This window comes from Salmo salar, chromosome ssa10 (assembly GCF_905237065.1).
Source record: "Salmo salar chromosome ssa10, Ssal_v3.1, whole genome shotgun sequence".
Lineage (NCBI taxonomy): Eukaryota > Metazoa > Chordata > Actinopteri > Salmoniformes > Salmonidae > Salmo > Salmo salar.
This window is the reverse complement of record NC_059451.1, coordinates 123,415,115-123,441,415: the sequence shown is the minus strand read 5'-3', so window position 1 is coordinate 123,441,415 and position 26,301 is coordinate 123,415,115. Positions and strand designations below refer to the sequence as shown.

Here is a 26,301-nt window from a genome sequence, read left to right as displayed (position 1 = left end):
AGAGCCTTTATCAGAGCCTTGGAATACTTCTTGGGGCTTACACTTACATATGTCTACTGAGATGCCGAGATAAAAACTCTTTGTACTTTGTGAAATGTTGCTAAAATCTCATATGTTTTACAGAGAGATATGCCAAGCACTGGTGCTCGATGATGTCAGATCGTGCAGGAATATTTTCCCAATGCCACACTGAGATCAACCCAAATTACTACAAGGAAGTAAGTGTGATGATGTTAATTAGTCAATTGCTCTTTAATTACAGAGTTATCCCAAAAGCTCTAAGAATATATATTTAAACAATTATTTAAGAAGTTCTATATCAAAATGATATAATATTAATTTTATTTATCTCAAAACATCTAATCAGATTTGTATGATACTATTGTCCTGTGCTTGTGTGTGATTTCAGAAAACAGTAGTTTTCTTCATTAACACATCTCATAACTGAACCTTCTTCTTCTGTTTCTTCTTCTCTCCCTATAGATCTGCCAATATGACAGCTGTAACTGTGAGAGGAGTGAGGAGTGCATGTGTGCTGCGGTCTCCTCCTACGTCCATGCATGTGCTGCTGCAGGCGTCCTGCTCAGTGGATGGAGAAACACCACCTGTGGTAAGATAAACATCAGATACTGAATATATTTATTTATTTATTAATTAAAGAAGGGTTTCCCCTTCTATTAACCCACAGTCTCCAGGGTTTACCCTCCTATTAACCCACGGTGTCCAGGGTTTCCCCTCCTATTAACCCACGGTCTCCAGGGTTTCCCCTCCTATTAACCCACGGTGTCCAGGGTTTACCCTCCTATTAACCCACGGTGTCCAGGGTTTACCCTCCTATTAACCCACGGTGTCCAGGGTTTACCCTCCTATTTACCCACGGTGTCCAGGGTTTACCCTCCTATTAACCCACGGTGTCCAGGGTTTACCTTCCTATTAACCCACGGTGTCCAGGGTTTACCCTCCTATTAACCCACGGTGTCCATGGTTTACCCTCTTATTTAAAAACAAAATACCCCAAAACATGTAATTAAATGTTGAATCACCATACTGTTTTCCACAGGGAAGTACTCCTCTAGCTGCCCTGACACGATGGTCTATGACTACACCATGACCAGCTGTGACCGGACCTGTCGTTCACTGAGCCAGCCAGACTTTACATGCCAGGTGCATTTACATGGACATCTCATTTCTATTAATATAATTTATTTAATATTATTATTGTTATTATTATTCATTTTATTAATGTCTTGTTGTCGTTTTCTTGTTGTTGCTGTTTTGTTGTTGTTGTGTATGTTGTTGTTGTCTTGTTGTTGCTGTTGTTGTTGTCTTGTATCTTCTTGTTGTTGTGGATGTTGTTGTTGTTGGAGGCAAGCCCAAAGTAATTTCCCATCATGGATAAAACATTTTTTATTTAATTGAACAGTTAGACCATGTGTCTGTGGACGGCTGTGGCTGTGCCGAGGGAACCTACCTGAACGACCAGGGAGAGTGTGTCCCTGCCTCACGCTGCTCCTGCTACCATGGAGGCACAGTAGTACCCCCTGGAGAGGTCACCAGTATCTATGGGGTTACTTGGTGAGGACTTGGTTGGCATGTGAAAGAAAGTCTCTGAAACTCTGATGGTTTTCTATGTTGTGGGTCTACTAAAATATTTAGAAATCGAATGTCTTCTTCTGAAGTCTTGGTTTACTGCAAGAGGCTTGTTAAACCATGCTTAACCCCCTCCTCTTGTACCCCTCTTAACCACCCAGCTCATGCAGACAAGGGAAATTAAGCTGTGCTGGAGAACCAAAACAATTATGTGAGTACTCTGAAATTCAGAACACATCTTTATTTTGCTAAATACAGCAAATCACTTCACCACTAAGACTCTGTACTTTAGTCACTACTAACCTATAAAGCCTACTTTTGTTCCCTACAGCCTGTGAAGAACCAATGGGTTTCTTCAACTGTTCAAGTGCAGGGCCCGGAGCCAAGGGCTCAGAGTGTCAGAAGAGCTGTCAAACACTAGACAGTCACTGTGTAAGTCTACAATGGAACATGCCTTACAACATGTTAAAAACATGCCTTACAACACGTTAAAAACATGCCTTACAACACGTTAATAAAAACATGCCTTACAACACGTTATTTTATTTATTTTATTTGTATTTTTATTTCACCTTTTATTTAACCAGGTAGGTAAGTTGAGAACAAGTTCTCATTTACAACTGCGACCTGGCCAAGATAAAGCAAAGCAGTTCGACACATACAACAACACAGAGTTACACATGGTGTAAAACAAAAATACAGTCAATAACACCGTAGAAAAATAAGTCTATATACAATGTGAGCAAATGAGGTGAGATAAGGGAGGTAAAGGCAAAAAAAGGCCATGGTGGCGAAGTAAATACAATATAGCAAGTAAAACACTGGAATGGTAGATTTGCAGTGGAAGAATGTGCAAAGTAGAAATATAAATAATGAGGTGCAAAGGAGCAAAATAAATAAATAAATACAGTAGGGGAAGAGGTAGTTGTTTGAGCTAAATTATAGATGGGCTATGTACAGGTGTAGTAATCTGTGAGCTGCTCTGACAGCTGGTGCTTCAAGCTAGTGAGGGAGATAAGTGTTTCCAGTTTCAGAGATTTTTGTAGTTCGTTCCAGTCATTGGCAGCAGAGAACTGGAAGGAGAGGCGGCCAAAGGAGGAATTGGCTTTGGGGGTGACCAGAGAGATATACAGGTGGGTGCTGCAGGTGGGTGCTGCTATGGTGACCAGCAAGCTGAGATAAGGGGGGACTTTACCTAGCAGGGTTGTGTAGATGACCTGGAGCCAGTGGGTTTGGCGACGAGTATGAAGCGAGGGCCAGCCAACGAGAGCGTACAGGTCGCAGTGGTGGGTAGTATATGGGGCTTTGGTGACAAAACGGATGGCACTGTGATAGACTGCATCCAATTTATTGAGTAGGGTATTGGAGGCTATTTTGTAAATGACATTTAAGAGCAGTTGGAGGCCACGGAAGGACAGTTGTATGGCATTGAAGCTCGTCTGGAGGGTTTACACAGTGTCCAAAGAAGGGCCAGAAGTATACGGAATGGTGTCGTCTGCGTAGAGGTGGATCAGATACTCACCAGCAGCAAGAGCGACATCATTGATGTATACAGAGAAGAGAGTCGGCCCAAGAATTGAACCCTGTGGCACCCCCATAGAGACTGCCAGAGGCCCGGACAACAGGCCATCCGATTTGACAAACTGAACTCTATCAGAGAAGTAGTTGGTGAACCAGGCGAGGCAATCATTTGAGAAACCAAGGCTATTGAGTCTGCCGATGAGGATGTGGTGATTGACAGAGTCGAAAGCCTTGGCCAGGTCAATGAATACGACTGCACAGTATTGTTCCTTATCGATGGCGGTTAAGATATCATTTAGGACCTTGAGCGTGGCTGAGGTGCACCCATGACCAGCTCTGAAACCAGATTGCATAGCGGAGAAGGTGCGGTGGGATTCGAAATGGTCGGTAATCTGTTTGTTGACTTGGCTTTCAAAGACCTTAGAAAGGCAGGGTAGGATAGATATAGGTCTGTAGCAGTTTGGGTCAAGAGTGTCCCCCCCTTTGAAGAGGGGGATGACCGCAGCTGCTTTCCAATCTTTGGGAATCTCAGACGACACGAAAGAGAAGTTGAACAGGCTAGTAACTCAAAATAATCTCCCACAAACACAGGTGGGAAAAACAAATACTTAACCTCTTGGGGCTAGGTGGGACGCTAGCGTGCCACCCGTGGTGCACTCCATCAACAGCAGGTGCATTTCAAGAGCGGCAAATTTGAATCCAAATAAATGTCAAAATTCAAATTTTTCAAAAATACAACTATGTTACACCATTTGAAAGATAAACATCTCCTTAATCTAACCACGTTTTACGATTTCAAAAAGGTTTTACGGCGAAAGCATAAATTTATAGTATGTTAGGACAGTACATTTACAAGAGTTGTGTGTAATGTTTTGTCAAGTCAAAGACAGGGTCACCAAAACCATAAAACCAGCTAAAATGATGCACTAACCTTTTACAATCTCCATCAGATGACACTCCTAGGACATTATGTTAGACAATGCATGCATTTTTAGTTCTATCAAGTTCATATTTATATACAAAAACAGCGTTTTACTATGGCATTGATGTTGAGGAAATCGTTTCCCTCCAATAACCGGCAGTCAAGTCAGCGTCAGAAATTAAATAATTAAAATTAGAAAACATTGGTAAAATATTATATTGTCATTTAAAGAATTATAGATTTACATCTCTTGAACGCAATCAACTTGCCAGATTTAAAAATAACCTTACTGGGAAATCACACTTTGCAATAATCTGAGCACTGCGCCCAGAAAAATACGCGTTGCGATACAGACTAGACGTCATGTTGGGGAGATCTAAAATCGAAAATACTATGTAAATAATCCATTACCTTTGATTCTCTTCATCAGATGTCACTTCCAGGTATCACAGGTCCATAACGAATGTAGTTTTGTTCAAAAAAGCTCATCATTTATGTCCAAAAATCTCCGTCTCGTTAGCACATGATGTAAGCCAGCCGGACTTCTCGTCATGAACGAGGGGAAAAAAATATTTCCGTTCGTTCAAACATGTCAAACGTTGTATAGCATAAATCATTAGGGCCTTTTTTAACCAGAACATGAATAATATTCAAGGTGGACGAATGCATACTCTTTTATAACGTATTGGAACGAGGGTACCCAACATGAACTAGCGCGCCAGGTGTCTAATGGGACATCACCGTTCCATGGCTCTTGTTCGGTCAGATCTCCCTCCAGAAGACTCAAAACACTTTGTAAAGGCTGGTGACATCTAGTGGAAGCAATAGGAAGTGCCAAAATATTCCTAAACCCCTGTGTTTTTCAATGGGATAGGTTTAAAGTCAATACAACACATCAGGTATCCACTTCCTGTCAGAAAATGTCTCAGGGTTTTGCCTGCCAAATGAGTTCTGTTATACTCACAGACACCATTCAAACAGTTTTGGAAACTTTAGAGTGTTTTCTATCCATATATAATAAGTATATGCATATTCTAGTTACTGGGTAGGATTAGTAACCAGATTAAATCGGGTACATTTTTTTTATCCAGACGTGCAAATGCTGCCCCCTAGACCCAACAGGTTAAATATGATCCCCAATTAGAGACAACGATCACCAGCTGCCTCTAATTGGGAATCATACAAAACCCCCAACATAGAAAAAAGAAACTAGAACACAACATAGAAAAATTTAATTAGATAAACATGATCTAGAATGCCCACCCAAATCACACCCTGACCTACCCAAATAGAGAAATAAAAGGCTCAGGGCGTGACAGTACCCCCCCCCAAAGGTGTGGACTCCGGCCCGCAAAACCTGACTCAATAGGGGAGGGTCCGGGTGGGCATCTAGCCTCGGTGGCGGCTCCGGTGCGGAACGTAGACCCCGCTCTGCTCTTGGATCTGCCATCCTCGGTGGCGACTCTCTTTCGGGGGTCGTCGCCGACAGCTCCGGACCGTGGATCGTCGCCGGAGGACCCAGACCGTGGATCGTCGCCGGAGGGACCGGACCGTAGATCGTTGCCGGAGGCTCTGAACTGGGAACCCCCGCTGGAGGCTCTGACCTGCCGATCGTCGCTGGAGGCTCTGACCTGCCGACCGCCGCTGGAGGCTCTGGACTGCCGACCGCCGCTGGAGGCTCTGGACTGCCGACCGCCGCTGGAGGCTCTGGACTGCCGACCGCCGCTGGAGGCTCTGGACTGCCGACCGCCGCTGGAGGCTCTGGACTGCCGACCGCCGCTGGAGGCTCTGGACTGCCGACCGCCGCTGGAGGCTCTGGACTGCCGACCGCCGCTGGAGGCTCTGGACTGCAGACCGTCGCTGGAGGCTCTGGACTGCAAACCGTCGCTGGAGGCTCTGGACTGCAGACCGTCTCTGGAGGCTCTTGACTGGGGACCGTCGCTGCAGACTCCGGACTGGGGACCGTCGCTGCAGGCTCCGTGCCATGGATCATCACTACAGGCTCCGCGCCATGGATCATCACTGCAGGCTTCGTGCCATGGATCATCACTGGAGGCTTCGGGCCATGGATTATCACTGGAGGCTCCGGGCTATGGATTATCACTGGAGGCTTCGTGCCATGGATCATCACTACATGCTCCAGGCCATGGATCATCACTGGAGGCTTCGTGTCATGGATTATTACTGGAGGCTCCGGGCCATGGATTATCACTGGAGGCTTCGTGCCATGGATCATCACTACAGGATCCTGGCCATGGATCATCACTGGAGGCTTCATGCCATGGATCATCACTGGAGGCTTCGGATCATGGATCATCACTGGAGGCTTCGTACGTGGAGCCGGAACCGGTCTCACCAGACTGGGGAGACGCACTGGAGGCCGGGTGCGTGGAGTAGGCACAGGGCGTACCAGGCTGGAGACACGCACTGGAGACCGGGTGCGCGGAGCTGGTACAGGATATACTGGGCCGTGGAGGCGCACTGGAGGTCTGGAACATAGGGCTGGCACAACCCGTCCTGGCTGGATGCTCACTTTAGACCGGCAAGTGCGGGGCGCCAGCACAGGATGAACTGGGCTGTAAAGGCACACTGGCGACACAGTGCGTAGAGCTGGCGCAGGATATCCTGGACCGAGGAGGCGTACTGGAGACCAGGAATGCTGAGCCGGCACAATCCGTCCTGGCTGAATGCCCACTCTAGCACGGCAAATGCGGGGCGCAGGTACAGAGCCCACCGGGCTATGAATGCACACTGGAGATACAGTGCGCATCATCGCATAACACGGTGCCTGACTGGTCACACGCTCCCCACAGTAAGCACGGGAGTTGGCTCAGGTCTCATCCCTGACTCCGCCAATCTCCCTGTGTGCCCCCCCCCCAATAAAAACTTTGGGAGCTGCCTCTCGGGCTTCCTTCGTTGCCATGCTAATTCATCGTATCGTCGCCACTCCTCCCTTGCTGTCTCCGCCTGCTTCCATGGCAGGGTCTTGTCCCCTGCCATTACCTCCTCCCAGGTCCAGGATGTCCTCCACTCCCTTTTCTCCCGGGCCCAGGGTCCCTGCGCCTCCTGGGCACGCTGCTTGGTCCTTTGGTGGTGGGAGATTCTGTCAAGTCCGTCGTAAGGAGGAGACCAAGGCACAGCGTGAATATCGTTCCACATCTTTATTATGTTGTGAAACTTAGCCAAACAAACAAATACACTATAAACAAACAACAAACCGTGATGACAGAGGTGCAATATGCACTAACTCAAAATAATCTCCCACAAACACAGGTGGGAAAAACAACTACTTAAATGTGATCCCCAATTAGAGACAATGATGACCAGCTGCCTCTAATTGGGAATCATACAAAAACCCCAACATAGAAAAAAGAAACTAGAACACAACAGAAAAATTAAACTAGATAAAAACATAATCTAGAATGCCCACCCAAATCACACCCTGACCTACCCAAATAGAGAAATAAAAGGCTCTCTATGGTCAGGGCGTGACACTCTTTCAGAACATCAGCTGACTGGATTTGGGAGAAGGAGAAATGGGGAAGGCTTGGGCGAGTTGCTGTGGGGGGTGCAGTGCTGTTGACCGGGGTAGGGGTAGCCAGGTGGAAAGCATGGCCAGCCATAGAAAAATGCTTGTTGAAATTCTCAATTATAGTGGATTTATCGGTGGTGACAGAGTTTCCTATCATCGGTGCAGTGGGCAGCTGGGAGGAGGTGTTCTTATTCTCCATGGACTTTACAGTGTTCCAGAACATTTTTGAGTTTGTGTAGCAGTAAGCAAATTTCTGCTTGAAAAAGCTAGCCTTGGCTTTTGTAACTGCCTGTGTATATTGGTTTCTAACTTCCCTGTATATCTGTTCCTGGTTCTACATTTCTTGAATGGGGCATGCTTGTTTAAGATGGTGCGGAAGACATTTAAAAAAAATAACCAGGCATCCTCTACTGACGGGATGAGGTCAATATCCTTCCAGGATACCCGGGCCAGGTCGATTAGAAAGGCCTGCTCGCTGAAGTGTTTCAGGGAGCGTTTGACAGTGATGAGTGGAGGTCGTTTGACCGCTGACCCATTACGGGTGCAGGCAATGAGGCAGTGATCGCTGAGATCTTGTTTGAAAACAGCAGAGGTGTATTTAGAGGGCAAGTTAGTTAGGATGATATCAATGAGGGTGCCCGTGTTTACGGCTTTGGGGCGGTACCTGGTAGCTTCATTGACCATTTGTGTGATTTTGAGGGCATCAACCTTGGATTGTAGGATGGCTGGGGTGTTAAGCATGTCCCAGTTTAGGTCACCTAGTAGCACGAGCTCTGAAGATAGATGGGGGGCATCAAGCTTAGATTGTAGGATGGCTGGGGTGTCACCTAGCAGCACGAGCTCTGAAGATAGATCAAATCAAATCAAATTTATTTTTATATAGCCCTTCGTACATCAGCTGATATCTCAAAGTGCTGTACAGATACCCAGCCTAAAACCCCAAACAGCAAGCAAAGCATGTGAAGAAGGACGGAGGCTAGGAAAAACTCCCTAGGAAACTCCCTAGGAAAAACTCCCTAGAAAGGCCAAAAACCTAGGAAGAAACCTAGAGAGGAATCAGGCTATGAGGGGTGGCCAGTCCTCATTCTGGCTGTGCAGGGTGGATATTATAACAGAACATGGTCAAAATGTTAAAATGTTCATAAATGACCAGCATGGTCAAATAATAATAATCATAGTAGTTGTCGAGGGTGCAACAAGCACGTCCGGTGAACAGGTCAGGGTTCCATAGCCGCAGGCAGAACAGTTGAAACTGGAGCAGCAGCACAGCCAGGTGGACTGGGGACAGCAAGGAGTCATCATACCAGGTAGTCCTGAGGCATGGTCCTAGGGCTCAGGTCCTCCGACAGAAAGAGAGAATTAGAGAGGGCATATTTAAATTCACACAGGACACCGGATAAGACAAGAGAAATACTCCAGATGTAACAGACTGACCCTAGCCCCCCGACACATAAACTACTGCAGCATAAATACTGGAGGCTGAGACAGGAGGGATCAGAAGACACTGTGGCCCCATCCGATGATACCCCCGGACAGGGCCAAACAGGCAGGATATAACCCCACCCACTTTGCCAAAGCACAGCCCCCACACCACTAGAGGGATGTCTCCAACCACCAACTTACCGTCCTAAGACAAGGCCGAGTATAGCCCACAACGATCTCCGCCATGGCACAACCCAAGGGGGGGGCGCCAACCCAGACAGGAAGACCACGTCAGTGACTCAACCCACTCAAGTGACGCACCCCTCCCATGGACGGCATGGAAGAACACCAGTAAGCCAGTGACTCAGCCCCTGTAAAAGGGTTAGAGGCAGAGAATCCCAGTGGAAAGAGGGGAACCGGCAAGGCAGAGACAGCAAGGGCGGTTCGTTGCTCCAGCCTTTCCATTCACCTTCACACTCCTGGGCCAGACTATACTTAATCATAGGACGACCTACTGAAGAGATAAGTCTTCAATAAAGACTTAAAGGTTGAGACTGAGTCTGCGTCTCTCACATTGGTAGGCAGACCATTCCATAAAAATGGAGCTCTATAGGAGAAAGCCCAACCTCCAGCCGTTTGCTTAGAAATTCTAGGGACAATTAGGAGGCCTGCGTCTTGTGACCGTAGCGTACGTGTAGGTATGTACGGTAGGACCAAATCGGAAAGATAGGTAGGAGCAAGCCCATGTAATGCTTTGTAGGTTAGCAGTAAAACCTTGAAATCAGCCCTTGCCTTAACAGGAAGCCAGTGTAGGGAGGCTAGCACTGGAGTAATATGATCAAATTTTTTGGTTCTAGTCAGGATTCTAGCAGCCGTATTTAGCACTAACTGAAGTTTATTCAGTGCTTTATCCGGGTAGCCGGAAAGTAGAGCATTGCAGTAGTCCAGCCTAGAAGTAACAAAAGCATGGATTAATTTTTCTGCGTCATTTTTGGACAGAAAGTTTCTGATTTTTGCTATGTTACGTAGATGGAAAAAAGCTGTCCTTGAAACAGTCTTGATATGTTCTTCAAAAGAGAGATCAGGGTCCAGAGTAACGCCGAGGTCCTTCACAGTTTTATTTGAGACGACTGTACAACCATCCAGATTAATTGTCAGATTCAACAGAAGATCTCTTTGTTTCTTGGGACCTAGAACAAGCATCTCTGTTTTGTCCGAGTTTAAAAGTAGAACGTTTGCAGCCATCCACTTCTTTATGTCTGAAACACAGGCTTCTAGCGAGGGCAATTTTGGGGCTTCACCATGTTTCATTGAAATGTACAGCTGTGTGTCGTCCGCATAGCAGCGAAATTTAACATTATGTTTTCGAATGACTTCCCCAAGAGGTAAAATATATAGTGAAAACAATAGTGGTCCTAAAACGGAACCTTGAGGAACACCGAAATGTACAATTGATTTGTCAGAGGACAAACCATTCACAGAGACAAACTGATATCTTTCCGACAGATAAGATCTAAACCAGGCCAGAACTTGTCCATGTAGACCAATTTGGGTTTCCAATCTCTCCAAAAGAATGTGGTGATCGATGGTATCAAAAGCGGCACTAAGATCTAGGAGCACGAGGACAGATGCAGAGCCTCGGTCTGACGTTATTAAAAGGTCATTTACCACCTTCACAAGTGCAGTCTCAGTGCTATGATGGGGTCTAAAGCCAGACTGAAGCGTTTCGTATGCATTGTTTGTCTTCAGGAAGGCAGTGAGTTGCTGTGCAACAGCTTTTTCAAATTTTTTTGAGAGGAATGGAAGATTCGATATAGGCCGATAGTTTTTTATAATTTCTGGATCAAGATTCGGCTTTTTCAAGAGAGGCTTTATTACTGCCACTTTTAGTGAGCTTGGTACACATCCGGTGGATAGAGAGCCATTTATTATGTTCAACATAGCAGGAAGCAGCTCAGGAAGCAGCTCTTTCAGTAGTTTAGTTGGAATAGGGTCCAGTATGCAGCTTGAGGGTTTGGAGGCCATGATTATTTTCATCATTGTGTCAAGAGATATAGTACTAAAACACTTTAGTATCTCCCTTGATCCTAGGTCCTGGCAGAGTTGTGTAGACTCAGGACAATGGAGCTTTGGAGGAATACCCAGATTTGCATCTAGGGTATTGCGCAAGGTTAAATTGAGTTCCTCGGTTAGGTGGTTAACTGATTTTTGTCCTCTGACGTCCTTGGGTAGGCAGAGGCAGTCTGGAAGGGCATCAAGGAATCTTTGGGTTGTCTGAGAATTTATAGCACGACTTTTAATGGGGTCAATCAGTTCACATATGGTGTCCAGAGCACAGCTGAGGGCAGAGGGTGGTCTATAGCAGGCGGCAACGGTGAGAGACTTGTTTTTAGAGAGGTGGATTTTTAAAAGTAGTTCAAATTGTTCAAATTCAAATTGTTTGGGTACAGACCTGGGTAGTAGGACAGAACTCTGCAGGCTACCTCTACAGTAGATTGCAACACCGCCCCCTTTGACCGTTCTATCGTGTCTGAAAATGTTGTAGTTAGGGATGGAGATTTCAGAGTTTTTGGTGGTCTTCCTAAGCCAGGATTCAGACACGGCTAGGACATCCAGGTTGGCAGAGTGTGCTAAATTAGTGAATAAAACAAACTTAGGGGGGAGGCTTCTAATGTTAACATGCATGAAACCAAGGCTATTACGGTTACAGAAGTCATCAAAAGAGAGCGCCTGGGGAATAGGATTGGAGCTAAGCACTGCAGGGCCTGGATTCACCTCTACATCACCAGAGGAACAGAGAAGGAGTAGGACAAGGGTACGGCTAAAAGCTATGAGAATTGGTCGTCTATGTCGTCCGGAACTGAGAGTAAAAGGAGCAGGTTTCTGGGAGCGATAAAATAGCTTCAAGGTATAATGTACAGACAAAGGTATTGTAGGATGTGAATACAGTTGAGGTAAACCTGGCATTGAGTGATGATGAGAGAGATATTGTCTCTAGAAATATCATTGAAACCAGGTGATGTCATCACATGTGTGGGTGGTGGAACTGAAAGGTTGGATAAGGTATAATGAGCAGGGCTAGAGGCTCTACAGTGAAATAAGCCAATAAACACTAACCAGAACAGCAATGGACAAGGCATATTGACATTAAGGAGAGGCATGCTTAGCCGATTGATCATAAGAGTTCAGTGAGTAGTGAGGTTGGTTGGGGTCACGGCGATTCAGACGGCTTGCCGGGCCATGGCTAGCAAGCTGGCAGAAGATGGTCTGTTTTTAGCCACCTCGTGCGTTTCCGTTGGTAGATGGGACCAATCCAATTGGCAAAATAGTTATAGTCATAGTGACCAAGAAAATTGTCCGATAGACCTATTCAGATAGCAGCCGATAAGACAGCTAACGATTAGCGGGCCACAGATGGGCGTTCAGGTTACGTCGCGACGGAGGGGCCAGTTGGATAACTCCCTCGGGCAGATAACGTCGGTAGTCCAGTCGTGAAGGCCCGGTGGGGCTCCGCATCGGCAGTAAAACGGGTCCGGATAGGTGATCGTAGCCCAGGAATGGCTGATGGAATTCTTCAGCTGGCTAGCTCCGGAATAACTGATGTTTGCTCAGGGACCGACGTTAGCCAATAGTCACTCGAATAGCAGCTAGCTAGCTGCAAGATCCAGGTGTAAATATCCAGAGCGGTAGAAATCCGGGGATATGTAGAGAAAATAGGTCTGGTATGCTCTGGTCTGAGTCGCGTTGTAAAAAATTTCAGATTTGAGGTGAATAATACTTTTTTTTTATTGATGAGGCGGGTTGCAGGATAGTGTTTTGAAGTTGAGTTTTTAGAAGAAAAAATATATATATTGAAAGATATGTGAAGAAAAGATGTAAATATATATATACATGTGACACGACAAGACGAGGACAAAGGACGTCTGACTGCTATGCCATCTTGGAGAGAAAGTTAATTAAAACATGCCTTACAAAACGTTAATAAAAACATGCCTTACAACACGATAATAAAAACATTCCTTACAACACGTTAACCTCTATGGGCTAGGTGGGACGCTTGCGTCCCACCTACTCAACAGCCAGGGTAATCCCGTGGCGCGTTATTCAAATACCTCAAAAATGCAAAAACTTCCATTTTTCAAACATATGACTATTTTACACCATTTTAAAGACAAGACTCTCGTTAATCTAACCACACTGTCCGATTTCAAAAAGGCTTTACAACGAAAGCAAAACATTAGATTATGTCAGCCGAGTACCCAGCCAGAAATAATCAGACACCCATTTTTCAAGCTAGCATATAATGTCACATAAACCCAAACCACAGCTAAATGCAGCACTAACCTTTGATGATCTTCATCAGATGACAACCCTAGGACATTATGTTATACAATACATGCATGTTTTGTTCAATCAAGTTCATATATATAGCAAAAACCAACTTTTTACATTAGCATGTGACTAGCATGTGACTAGCATTCCAGACGGAACACTGTCGGTGAAATTAATTAAATTACTCACGATAAACGTTCACAAAAAAAAAAACAATTATTTTAAGAATTATAGATACAGAACTCCTCTATGCACTCAATATGTCAGATTTTAAAATAGCTTTTCGGTGAAAGTACATTTTGCAATATTCTCAGTAGATAGCCCGGCATCACAGGGCTAGCTATTTAGACACCCAGCAAGTTTAGCCTTCACCAAACTCCGATTTACTATTGGAAAAGTTTGATTACCTTTGTTGTCTTCGTCAGAATGCACTCCCAGGACTGCTACTTCAATAAGAAATGTTGGTTTGGTCCCAAATAATCCATTGTTATATCCAAACAGCGGCGTTTTGTTCGTGCGTTCAAGACACTATTCGAAAGGGTAAATAAGGGTGGCGAGCATGGCGCATTTCGTGACAAAAAATGTCAAAATATTCCATTACCCTACTTAGAAGCTTGTCAAACGTTGTTTAAAATCAATTTTTATGCTACTTTTCTCGTAAAATAGCGATAATATTCCAACCGGGCAACGTTGTATTCATTCAAAGAGTGAAAGAAAAAAATGGAGAAGTCTCGTGAACGCGCATCTCAGTCTCACTGTCCCCATGCTGACCACTTACAAATTCTGCTGCTGTTCTTTGCCCAGAGACAGCAGACACCCCATTCCACTTTCTGGCGGCTTTAGAGAGCCAATGGAAGCCTTAGAAAGTGTCACGTTACAGCACAGATGCTGTAATGACGATAGAGATGCAACAGAAAGACAACAAATTGTCAGACAGGGCACTTCCTGTATAGAATCTTCTCTGGTATTGGCCTGCCATATGAGTTCTGTTATATTCACAGACACCATTCAAACAATTTTAGAAACTTTAGAGTGTTTTCTATACAAATCTACTAATTATATGCATATTCTAGTTTCTGGGCAGGAGTAGTAACCAGATTAAATCGGGTACGTTTTTTATCCAGCCGTGAAAATACTGCCCCCTATACCACAACAGGTTAATTAAAGCATGCCTTACAACACGTTAAAAAAATGTCTTACAACACGTTAATAAAAACATGCCTTACAACACGTTTTAATAAAAACATGCCTTACAACACGTTTTAATAAAAACATACAAGGACAATGTTATGTTTACACAGTGTCAGATTGATCAAATTGTTTATTACCTTAGACATAGCTATGCCCAGGTTCCAAACGATATCCTCTGATGAGATATACTTTTTAGAGGGTTTCTGTTAGAGCAGACATCTGTAACGTTTACAGAGAACCTCATCTCCATGAACCTCAAGGAGATCATCCTTAAAAGTCATCCTTGTGTCTTTTCAAACACTTGATCAATTGATCCATTTGACAAATAATGTCCACATCTTATACCCTGGAGGGTGGAGGGACATAGAGGCACATAATGCCCACATCTTATACCCTGGAGGGTGGAGGGACATACAGGCACATAATATCCACATCTTATGCCCTGGAGGGTGGAGGAACATACAGGCCCATAATGCCCACATCTTATACCCTGGAGGGTGGAGGGACATACAGGCACATAATATCCACATCTTATGCCCTGGAGGGTGGAGGGACATAGAGGCACATAATGCCCACATCTTATACCCTGGAGGGTGGAGGAACATACAGGCACATAATATCCACATCTTATGCCCTGGAGGGTGGAGGAACATACAGGCACATAATATCCACATCTTATGCCCTGGAGGGTGGAGGAACATACAGGCACATAATATCCACATCTTATACCCTGGAGGGTGGAGGGACATACAGGCACATAATGCCCAACTTAAATTCATGTCAGTCCTTCCCTATTTCATTGTATGTTATAGATCAGTGCAGAGTGTGTGTCGGGCTGTGTATGTCCTGATGATCTGCTGTCTGATGGAAACGGAGGATGCATCAAGGAAGACCTATGTCCCTGTTCTCACAATGGAGTCTACTACCAACCTGGACATGTGCTCAAAGTAGACTGCAATACCTGGTAAAATCAACTTCTATCACTCTTCTTCTTCTTCTTCTTTGGATATGTCAAATGCTTCCCTCTAAAATCTTGCCATGTGATTATGTTTGCGTCATTGTAGCACCTGCGAAGGGAGAAAATGGCAGTGTACCAATAAGGAGTGTGATGGGATGTGTGCCATATATGGAGATGGGCATTTCATCACTTTTGATGAGGAAAGGTTCACTTTCAATGGAGATTGTGAATACACTCTTACTCAGGTAGGGCAATAATCATTTGTATTTATGATTTTATTTGTATTTTAATAAAACCCTTACTTTAAGTATGATGCACATATTTTCTAATTATGAGTAAGATGAAGTAAAGACAACTAAGAGGTTTTCTGATTGTGTATTTTAATACATCCTGCAGGACTACTGCAGCAACAATCCAAACGGTACCTTCAGAGTGATCACAGAGAACATTCCCTGTGGAACCACTGGCACCACCTGTTCCAAGGCCATCAAGCTCTTCTTGGGGGTAGGAACTACTGTTCATAAACAGCTTCATAAATGCATTAAAGGTACATTTGACAAGTCTGGACATTTGATACAATGTCGACACCGGTGGCTGTGAGGGGAATTGCATATTGAACTCTGGATGCACTTATCTCGTCCCCCCATGCGTTTTGTTAGCAGATTGACAGGGCTGTCTGACGGAGTGTCTGCTTAGAATTCTTGTCTGGCAGATTTGATAGCAGCACAAACATCACCCCTATGTATTAGGGTTAGCTATGGGTTAGGGTTAGCTATGTGTTAGGGTTAGGGTTAGCTATGTATTAGGGTTAGGGTTAGCTATGTATTAGGGTTAGTGTAAGCTATGTATTAGGGTTAGGGTTAGCTATGTATTTGGGTTAGGGTTAGCTATGTATTAGGGTTAGAGATAGCTATGTGTTAGGGTTAGCTATGTTTCTGGGTTAGGGTTAGCTATGTATTTGGGTTAGGGTTAGCTATGTATTAGGGTTAGGGTTAGCTATGTATCTGGGTTAGGGTTAGCTATGTGTTAGGGTTAGCTTTGTATTTGGGTTAGGGTTAGCTATGTATCTGGGTTAGGGTTAGCTATGTATTAGGGTTAGGGTTAGCTATGTATTTGGGTTAGGGTTAGCTATGTATTAGGGTTAGGGTTAGGGTTAGCTATGTATTTGGGTTAGGGTTAGCTATGTATTAGGGTTAGGGTTAGCTATGTATTAGGGTTTGGGTTAGCTATGTATAAGGGTTAGAGTTAGGGTTAGCTATGTATTTGGGTTAGGGTTAGCTATGTATTTGGGTTAGGGTTAGCTATGTATTTGGGTTAGGGTTAGCTATGTATTTGGGTTAGGGTTAGCTATGTATTTGGGTTAGGGTTAGCTATGTATTTGGGTTAGGGTTAGCTATGTATTTGGGTTAGGGTTAGCTATGTATTTGGGTTAGGGTTAGCTATGTATTTGGGCTAGTGTTAGGGTTAGCTATGTATTTGGGTTAGGGTTAGCTATGTATTAGGGTTATTGTTAGCTATGTATTTGGGTTAGGGTTAGCTGGGTATTTGGGTTATTGTTAGCTATGTATTTGGGTTAGGGTTAGCTATGTATTTGGGCTAGTGTTAGGGTTAGCTATGTATTTGGGTTAGGGTTAGCTATGTATAAGGGTTAGAGTTAGGGTTAGCTATGTATTTGGGTTAGGGTTAGCTATGTATTTGGGTTAGGGTTAGCTATGTATTTGGGTTAGGGTTAGCTATGTATTTGGGTTAGGGTTAGCTATGTATTTGGGTTAGGGTTAGCTATGTATTTGGGTTAGGGTTAGCTATGTATTTGGGCTAGTGTTAGGGTTAGCTATGTATTTGGGTTAGGGTTAGCTATGTATTTGGGTTAGGGTTAGCTGGGTATTTGGGTTATTGTTAGCTATGTATTTGGGTTAGGGTTAGCTATGTATTTGGGCTAGTGTTAGGGTTAGCTATGTATTTGGGTTAGGGTTAGCTATGTATTTGGGTTAGGGTTAGCTGGGTATTTGGGTTATTGTTAGCTATGTATTTGGGTTAGGGTTAGCTATGTATTTGGGGTAGTGTTAGGGTTAGCTATGTATTAGGGTTAGGGTTAGCTATGTATTAGGGTTTGGGTTTGGGTTAGCTATGTATTAGGGTTAGGGTTAGCTATGTATTAGGGTTAGGGTTTGGGTTAGCTATGTATTAGGGTTAGGGTTAGCTAAGAATTTGGGTTAGGGTTAGCTATGTATTTGGACAGTTGAATTACAAATCGACATGTTGGATCTGTGTACAAACTGAACAGTATAAACCCAGCATCACCACAGTATAAACCCAGCACCACCACAGTGTAAACCCAGCACCACCACAGTGTAAACCCAGCACCACCACAGTATAAACCCAGCACCACCACAGTATAAACCCAGCACCACCACAGTATAAACCCAGCATCACCACAGTATAAACCCAGCACCACCACAGTGTAAAACCCAGCACCACCACAGTATAAACCCAGCACCACCACAGTGTAACACCCAGCACCACCACAGTATAAACCCAGCACCACCACAGTATAAACCCAGCACCACCACAGTGTAACACCCAGCACCACCACAGTGTAACACCCAGCACCACCACAGTGTAAAACCTGTCTACTAGTACTACATTAGCAATGAACACTTTGTTTCTTTCTTTCAGAGCAATGAGATCATACTAGCAGATGAATCTGTAAAAGTGATCAAACAAGAGAACGGGGTAGACGTGCCATACCAGGTCCACTCTATCGGTCTCTATGTTGTTGTTGAGGCTGAAAATGGCCTGATCCTCATGTGGGATAAGAAGAATAGCCTGTTCATCAAACTCAGCTCTACCTTCCAGGTGAGTGACTAGAATAGGACATTTTGAACCAGTGATTGAACTGTATCTTTGTTTAGCAATTGCATTGGCATACCATTTAAAAAAATATGTTTTATTAGCTACTTCATGTTATTCTTTTTAAATGTTTAATTTCCTTCCAGGGCCAAGTGTGTGGTCTGTGTGGAAACTATGACGGTAATGGAAAGAACGACTTCACGTCCAGAAACCAGGAAGTGGTGGTTGAAGCTCTGGAGTTTGGAAACAGCTGGAAAGTGTCACCCAGTTGCCCCAACGCTGATGTCATAAAAAACCCATGCACTTTAAGATCATACAGGCAGTCCTGGTCTCTCAAACGCTGCAGCATCATCACCAGTAAGGTTTTCTCAGCCTGCCACTCACAGGTACAGTACACAGCAGATACTATTCAAGATAGATTCAATACTTTATTGCCATACCAACCAAAGTTGTTAGGAAGTTGACGTAGTGCAGCTCATTAAAACAAAGATAAAAAGACACACGTATAAATACTTTCATTTGCGTAACCTACACATTCAATAGAGAGTACAGCAGATACATTCAATGGACAGTACAGCAGATACATTCAATAGAGACTGCAGCCTATACATTCAATAGACAGTACAGCAGATACATTCAATAGAGAGTACAGCAGATACATTCATTTGCATAGCCTATACATTCAATAGAGACTGCTGCAGATACATGCAATAGAGAGTACAGCAGATACATTCAATAGTGACTACAGAAGATACATTCAATAGTGACTACAGAAGATACATTCAATAGTGACTACAGAAGATACATTCAATAGACAGTACAGCAGGTACATTCAATAGACAGTACAGCAGGTACATTCAATAGACAGTACAGCAGATACATTCAATAGACAGTACAGCAGATACATTCAATAGACAGTACAGCAGGTACATTCAATAGACAGTACAGCAGGTACATTCAATAGACAGTACAGCAGGTACATTCAATAGACAGTACAGCAGGTACATTCAATAGACAGTACAGCAGGTACATTCAATAGACAGTACAGCAGGTACATTCAATAGACAGTACAGCAGGTACATTCAATAGACAGTACAGCCGATACATTCAATAGACAGTACAGCCGATACATTCAATAGACAGTACAGCCGATACATGCAGTCGGCAGGTTAAAACAAGCTGAACAGAGGCTATCGCTTGTGTATCTTGGCTACATTGGTATTTACATTTGGTGAAAATTGTAATTTTCTCTTAAAAGTCTAAGTAGTTGGGGGGGGGGGGGGATTACATATGGAATTTTTTAAGATACCATTGATCATTTAAATATTTCATTTATAATTTTAGGACCCCTTTATGTTTCAAAAATACATATATGAGAAAGAAAAACATTTAAAATATTGAATTTGGCCTTTACAGGCCATAACAACATTCATAAATGGCAAAAAAGACAGTCAAAAATAAATCATAACGAATAAGATTTTAAAGTATCTTAAAAGTATTTTAAAGTAGGATTAAAAAATAAAGCCTAAATCCCTCTGGTTGTTGGAGCTTGTTTGGGGAACTTGGCCTTCATCAAGGTTTATTTGTGAGTAAATCTGGCTTTGATAATAACCAGTTGTTAACCTCTTATGGCTAGGGGGCAGTATTTGCACGGCTGGATAAAAAAATGTACCCGATTTAATCTGGTTACTAATCCTACCCAGTAACTAGAATATGCATATACTTATTATATATGGATAGAAAACACCCTAAAGTTTCTAAAACTGTTTGAATGGTGTCTGTGAGTATAACAGAACTCAAATGGCAGGTCAAAACCTGAGAGATTCCTTTACAGGAAGTGGCCTGTCTGACCATTTCTGGAACTTCTTTGCCATCTCTATCTTTTACTAAGGATCTCTGCTCTAACGTGACACTTCCTACGTCGTCCATAGGCGCTCAGAGCCCGGGAAAAACCTGAATGTCGTCATCCCAGCCCCAGGCTGAAACACATTATCGCCTTTCTCAAGTGGCCGATCAAGGGACTGTGGGCTTAGGCGCGTGACCTGGCCTCCCCCGTCTTTGTGATTTTTTTTTCCTCTGTTTGCCGAAAAGGAGATTCCCGGTCAGAATATTATCGCTTTTCTACGAGAAAAATGCCATAAAAATGGATTTTAAACAGCGGTTGACATGCTTCGAAGTACGGTAATGGAATATTTAGAATTTTTTTGTCACGAATTGCGCCATGCGCACGACCCTTCTTTACCATTTCGGATAGTGTCTGGAACGCACGAACAAAACGCCGCTATTCGGATATAACGCTGGATTATTTTGGACCAAACCAACATTTGTTATTGAAGTAGCAGTCCTGGGAGTGCATTCTGACGAAGACAACAAAGGTAATGAAACTTTTGTAATAGTAAATCGGAGTTTGATCAGGGCTAAACTTGGTCGGTGTCTAAATGGCTAGCCGTGATGGCTGGGCTATCTACTGAGAATATTGCAAAATGTGCTTTCACCGAAAAGCTATTTTAAAATCGGACATATCGAGTGCATAGAGGAGTTCTGTATCTATAATTCTTAAAATATATATTTTTTTTTTTTGTGAACGTTTATCGTGAGTAATTTAGTAAATTCACCGGATGTTTGCGGGGAGTATGCTAGTTCTGAACGTCACATGCTAATGTAAAAAGCTGGTTTTTGATATAAATATGAACTTGATTGAACAAAACATGCATGCATTGTATAACATAATGTCCTAGGGTTGTCATCTTATGAAGATCATCAAAGGTTAGTGCTGCATTTAGCTGTGGTTTTGTTTTTTGTGACATTATATGCTAGCTTGAAAAATGGGTGTCTGATTATTTCTGGCTTGGTACTCTGCTGACATAATCTAATGTTTTGCTTTCGTTGTAAAGCCTTTTTGAAATCGGACAGTGTGGTTAGATTAACGAGAGTCTTATCTTTAAATGGCTGTAAAATAGTCATATGTTTGAAAAATGGAAGTTTTTGTATTTTTGAGGAATTTGTAATTCGCGCCACACCTATCATTGGATATTGGAGCAGGTGTTCCGCTAGCGGAACGTCTAGATGTAAGAGGTTAACCAGCCACTGACCCCTCTGCACGTTACTGCAGTATAGGTAGTAGAAAAGTTAATCTGCAATATAAATATGGACCTGAGATGTGAGTCAGGAGACTGAGGGCTCAACTCTAAAAAGGCTAGATTCCCTATGGTAAACGCTGCATTTGTTGGCTCAATTGCGCTATAACACGGATTGAATCTAGGCCTTAAAACCTCTCTTGGGTAGGGGGCAGTATTTTGACGTCCGGATGAAAAGCGTGCCCGTAGTAAACTGCCTGCTTCTCAGGCCCAGAAGCTAAGATATGCATAATATTTGCATATGATTAGTAGATTTGGATAGAAAACACTCTGAAGTTTCTAAAACTCTTTGAATGATGTCTGTGAGTATAACAGAACTCATATGGCAGGCACAAAACAGAAAAAATTCAACCAAGAAGTGTGGAAATCTGAGGTTTGTTGTTTTTCAAGTGATTGCCCATCTAATATACAGTGTCTGTGGGGACATTTTGCACTTCCTAAGGCTTCCACTAGATGTCAACAGTCTTTAGAACATTGTTTCATGCTTTTACTGTGAATGGGGAGAGAATAAGAGCGCTTGGAATCAGATGACTGAGAAAATTACATGAGCTCAATCACGCATGTTCCCGTGAGAGTAAGGTGTGTTCCTTTTCATTTCTGAAGACAGAGGAATCGTCCGGTTGGAATATTATGGAAGATTTATGATAAAAACATCCTAAAGAGTGATTCTATACATCGTTTGACATGTTTCTACGAACTGTAATATAACTTTTTTGACTTTACATCTGAACTTGCATTTGGATTACTCGGCTGAACGCGTGAACAAAAAGGAGGTATTTGGACATAAATGGACTTTATCGAAACAAAACAAAAATTTATTGTGGAACTGGGATACCTGGGAGTGCATTCCGATGAAGATCCTCAAAGGTAAGTGAATATTTATAATGCTATTTGTGACTTCTGTTGACTCCAAAATGGCGGGTGTCTGTATGGCTTGTTTTGATGTCTGAGCGCTGTACTCAGATTATTGCAAAGTTTGCTTTCGCCGTAAAGCTTTTTTGAAATCTGACACAGCGGTTGCATTAAGGAGAAGTTTATCTATAATTCTGTGCATAACACTTGTATCTTTTATCAAAGTTTATTATGAGTATTTCTGTAAATTGATGTGCTCATTCACAGGAAGTTTCGGAGGCAAAACATTTCTGAACATTACACGCCAATGTAAAATGGGGTTTTTGGATATAAATATGAACTTTATCAAGCAAAACATACATGTATTGTGTAACATGAAGTCCTATGAGTGCCATCTGATGAAGATCATCAAAGGTTAGTGATTCATTTTAGCTGTATTTCTGGTTTTTGTGACACCTCTCCTTGCTTGGAAAATGGCTGTGTGGTTTTTCTTGTCTAGTTGCTGTCCTAACATAATCTAATGCTATGGTTTTGCCGTAAAGCCTTTTTGAAATCGGACACTGCGGTTGGATTAACGTGAAGATTATCTTTAAAATGGTGTATAATACTTGTATGTGTGAGAAATTTGAATTATTAGATTTTTGTTGTTTTGAATTTGCTGCTCTGCTATTTCACTGGCTGTTGGCGAGGTGGGACGCTATCGAACCACATACCCTAGAGAGGATTTATTAAAGGCCTTATTTACAATTCCTAACAACCTAAATCTGATTTTCTTTTTATAGCCAATATGTTTTTCTGACTGTCCACGCTTAGTTTTACATGTGGCCAATATCAGATTGGTTCATTCACACTCTTGTAGGCTCTGAAGTAGCATACCGATGGAAAGCTCATTTCCTGTCCTTTACATTTTGGGGTGGTTGTCATGGTTATGTAAGGTTGTCATGGTAATGGCCGGTTGTCATGGTAATGGCAGGTCATGTGCAAAACAAACACATTAGAGCAAAAGCATCAGATCTGAGCATCCAGACAGAGATCACATGGAGAATAGGATTTGAATGAGGATTGAGATCCACATATGTAAGTGGTATAAATCAGAGCTCAAAAGATCATATTCCATGTGTTTTTTGTTTGCTGTTTACACATTAAGGACAAGATCACATAGGTATTAAATATGAAAATTATTGGTAAAAGATCTGAATTGGACTGCCTGTGTAAACACAGCCAAAGTGGAAGTGCGTAAGTACAAGAATATGGTTATAACCTGTTGGGGACCCCTTCCCGCTCTGATCCCGTTAACGGGATTGCTTGACAAGATACCATGGCGGGAAATTCAAAACTGCAAGAATCTAATAATTTCAATTTCTCAAACAATCAACTATTTTACACCATTTGAAAGATAAACATCTCCTAAATCCAACCACATTGTCCGATTTCAAAGAGGCTTTACGGCGAAAGCATAAAGTTAGGTTATGTTAGGAGAGTACATTGAAAATGGCTGTGTGTAATGTTTTGTCAATGCAAAGACAGGCGTCACCAAAAGCAGAAAACCAGCTAAAATTATGCACTAACCTTTGACAATCTTCATCAGATGACACTCCTAGGACATTATGTTAGACAATACATGCATTTTTTGTTCCATCAAGTTCATATTTATATCTATAAACAGCATTTTACATCGGCGCGTGATGTTCAGAAAATGTATCTCCCCCAAAAACTGCCGGTGAATTTAAAAAAAGACTCATTATAAAACGTGGATAAAATATTAAACTGTTATTCAAAGAATTATAGATTAATATCTCGTGAAAGCAACCGCATTGACAGATTTCAAAATAACTTTACTGGGAAAGCACACTTTGCAATAATCTGACTACTGCGCTCAGAAAAATAGGCTAGGCTATACAGTTAGCCGGCATGTTGGAGTCATCTAACATCATAAATAACATTAGAACTATTCCCTTACCTTTAATAATCTTCATCAGAAGGCACTTCCAGGAATCCCAGGTCCACAACAAATAATGTTCCTTTCGACAAAGTTCATAATTTATGTCCAAATAACTCCAAGTTGTTCCATGTTGTTAGCGCGTTCGGTAGGCTACTCAAAATGTAGGGCAGGGGAGGGAAAAGTCACGACAAAAAAAAAAAATAATAATCTATTTACGTTCGTTCAAACATGTCAAACGTTGTTTAGCATCAATTTTTAGGGCCTTGAGAACGTGAAACTGATAAATATTTCAACAGGACCTCTCCTGTGTCTTGATAAACGTTTGAAATACAAAGTCTCATCTCACATGAACGCGCAATAATGAAGTGACGACATCCCAGGGACGTCAACTTCCCTTCCTTCTCATCCGGTCTCTGTTCATCATAGACGCTTCAAACAACTTTATAAAGATCGCTGACATCTAGTGGAAGCCGTAGGAAGTGCAAAATGAATCCTTTGTCACTGTGTGTTCTATTGGCAATGACTCGAAGATAGTACAGCCACAGAATTCTCATTTCCTGCTTGTATTTTTCTCAGGTTTTTGCCTGCCATATGAGTTCTGTTATACTTACAGACACCATTCAAACAGTTTTTAGAAAATTCAGAGTGTTTTCTATCCAAATCTGTTAATAATATGCATATCCTAGCTTCTGAGTTGGTGTAGGAGGCAGTTAAAAATGGGCACATATTTTTTTCAAAATTCTCAATACTGCCCCCTAGCCCCTAAGGCATCAACAAGAGTTAATTTACCTCACAGCTTCAGGGTCATTATATGGTGGAATTTATAACAACCGATAATTTTATGGCACAAGTCTTGGGCTAACAGGTTTTCTATAAGGTCACACAATGACAAGCAGAGTTGCATGATGGAAAAATTACAATCTTTCTAAAAAAATTGGTTTGTCAATAATCATGTGGATGTCCATACAGTCACCATAAAAGACAACAACCAACATCAAAAGTAGTACTGAAACAGATAACAAAAACATAAAGTCAACCATCCAACCCAATAATAATCATCGTCAATAGTTCATCTGTAGTCTGTTTAACAAGCTGAGCAATGCATTGAATAAATAAATGATGGCTTAATGCATCTTCCTTAAAGGTGGACCCCACGCCATTCCATGATGCCTGTGTGAGGGACTCGTGTGCCTGTGACACTGGGGGAGACTGCGAGTGTTTCTGTACAGCTGTAGCAGCCTACGCCCAGGCCTGTAACGAGGCAGGGGCTTGTATCAAGTGGAGAACACCAGATATCTGCCGTGAGTCATTTGCTTTGAGTGGGACAATTGATTGATGGATAGGTGGGATTGTTTTGCTATAGGGACAAAATTCAAATTTATGATTTGTATGTGTAACTTTTCAATCAATCCTCTTTTGGGACCCTGGTTAAAATGTGACATGTTTTTAATTTCACCAGCTCTGTTCTGTGATTTCTACAACCCTATTGGTGAGTGTGAGTGGCATTATAATCCATGTGGATATCCCTGTATGAAGACCTGCAAGAATCCCTCAGGAACATGCTCCAGTCAGATCCCTGCGCTGGAAGGTAACTAATAGCCCTTCATAACAGCTTGGCCGTTTGATTTTGACAATTTACATTCCAAGATGTTAAACAAATGCACAGTATAAAATATGTAATGCCCTCCCTTGTCCATCTATACTGAAAACGAAATACAAATATTGAAATATCATATCCATTACAGCTTTGGTGAACTAGATACCATGAGGATGATCTAATCTGTGCAGGTGTCCTGGATTAAATGGACTGTTTATATCTTAAAGGTTGCTATCCAAAATGTCCTTCGGCCAAGCCTTATTTGGAAGAAAGTTCCATGAAGTGTGTCCCTATCGTGGACTGTGGTTGCTACGATGGAGATGGAACTCATTACAGCGAGGGAGAGGTTATACCTTCCAAGGAGAACTGTCAGAGATGGTATGTTTTCAGATCAACATTTTGATATATACATAGATACTGTATTTACATTACATAGGATTTAATATGGTTGGTAT

General features: G+C 42.6%; 1 protein-coding gene across 1 annotated transcript in view; it reads left to right on the top strand.

Annotated features, from left to right (window-relative positions):
- The window catches only part of LOC106591675 (mucin-5AC), a 63,585-nt gene that overhangs the window by 16,597 nt on the left and 20,687 nt on the right, over positions 1-26,301 (top strand). Inside the window, exons 16-29 of the mRNA XM_045688772.1 lie at positions 124-218; positions 484-610; positions 1,061-1,164; positions 1,424-1,575; positions 1,752-1,801; positions 1,922-2,022; positions 15,323-15,474; positions 15,575-15,713; positions 15,865-15,972; positions 18,145-18,324; positions 18,465-18,704; positions 25,394-25,550; positions 25,709-25,837; positions 26,074-26,224. Of these exons, the coding sequence (XP_045544728.1) occupies positions 124-218; positions 484-610; positions 1,061-1,164; positions 1,424-1,575; positions 1,752-1,801; positions 1,922-2,022; positions 15,323-15,474; positions 15,575-15,713; positions 15,865-15,972; positions 18,145-18,324; positions 18,465-18,704; positions 25,394-25,550; positions 25,709-25,837; positions 26,074-26,224 (1,885 nt within the window). The remainder of the gene's footprint in view (positions 1-123; positions 219-483; positions 611-1,060; positions 1,165-1,423; positions 1,576-1,751; positions 1,802-1,921; positions 2,023-15,322; positions 15,475-15,574; positions 15,714-15,864; positions 15,973-18,144; positions 18,325-18,464; positions 18,705-25,393; positions 25,551-25,708; positions 25,838-26,073; positions 26,225-26,301) is intronic.